The sequence below is a fragment of the Morone saxatilis genome, unplaced genomic scaffold (genome assembly GCF_004916995.1).
Source record: "Morone saxatilis isolate NCDOM2014 unplaced genomic scaffold, NCSU_SB_2.0 Contig15, whole genome shotgun sequence".
Taxonomy (NCBI): Eukaryota; Metazoa; Chordata; class Actinopteri; family Moronidae; genus Morone; species Morone saxatilis.
This window is the reverse complement of record NW_023339707.1, coordinates 26365071-26366193: the sequence shown is the minus strand read 5'-3', so window position 1 is coordinate 26366193 and position 1123 is coordinate 26365071. Positions and strand designations below refer to the sequence as shown.

Below are 1123 nucleotides of genomic sequence, written 5' to 3'. Positions count from 1 at the left end.
GTCGCCTGTCGATGGCGTCATATCTCCTTTGTGCCTGAGCAGATGTTTTTCACTGTGTGAGGCGTTTCCTCTCTCAGCCCTGTTGTTGATCAGATTTATTGGAAGGAGAAGTAAAAACAGAAGTGAAAGAAGAGAAGAAGAAGAAATGGAGGATCATTTGCTCACTGATCTTGCTGGTCAGCAGCGTTTTAATGGCGTTGGTTAACTGGGCCCGTAGCACACATGTGATATATGATCATGGCGTGTATTGATTGACATTACAGTCCAGCCCACTAGCACTCTACTCCGTTAGCAGGGCCGAGGCTGCACAGGATCCTTCTACAATGGTTTCATGTTTTAATCCAAGCTGTGTTAATATCATTACATTAGATTAATCAGTTACCGTCTAGTAAGAGGATTACATCACCGTATGACCTGAAATTCATTAATAGTTACATTACTGTCTCTGCCTTCTGTCTCTGCGAGTTTATTTTGTGTGAAGGCAGTGATGGATGTATGGCCGAGGGTCTTGTATATGCCGCCCTGAGCGCTCTGTTACACTGTGGCCTCTCACAGCTGGTGCCACTCGCCCCTCAGCTAAATCTAATAGACCCCAGCCAGGCCAGGAAGCCACCCAGCGCAGGAGCTGCTGTTTATCCAGGAACATACCGTCACTAATGACTGATTTATGCGCTCCTATGCATCCGCTTCGTTTGTCACGTGGAGAGAGGCAAATCAGAAACAAACACACGATACTGGCTTTGTGTCTGCAGAGGTTGTGTGTGTGTGTGTGTAGTTGGAGGAGGGGGTAATCCAGAGGTGGCTAAACAATGTCACGCCAATAAGAGCTAATTTGAATGTGAAAGGCGTCAGGTTGTGCTCTGGGACCAGCGGGTAAAGAGTCTCCCCCATCCCATCTGAAAGGCAAATATACAGAAACGACACAATGGTATAATTCAGACGGATAGATGTACATATCTGTACACTAGAGCTGAAATGACTACCGATTGGTTGAACTACACAAAATTATTCCTGATGATAAATTAAGTCGTTTTTGACACACAAATGCTAAAAATTCCCTTGCTCCAGCTTCTCAGTTTTTTTGCATAGTAATTGTGTGATTGTAAATTGAATATATTTGGGT

At 44.5% G+C, this 1123-nt stretch overlaps 1 protein-coding gene across 1 annotated transcript in view; it reads right to left on the bottom strand.

Moving 5' to 3' along the window:
• LOC118324148 (neural cell adhesion molecule L1-like) overlaps window positions 1–1123 on the bottom strand; it is an 11727-nt gene that overhangs the window by 661 nt on the left and 9943 nt on the right. Inside the window, exon 5 of the mRNA XM_035656304.1 lies at window positions 817–896. Within this exon, the coding sequence (XP_035512197.1) occupies window positions 817–896 (80 nt within the window). The remainder of the gene's footprint in view (window positions 1–816; window positions 897–1123) is intronic.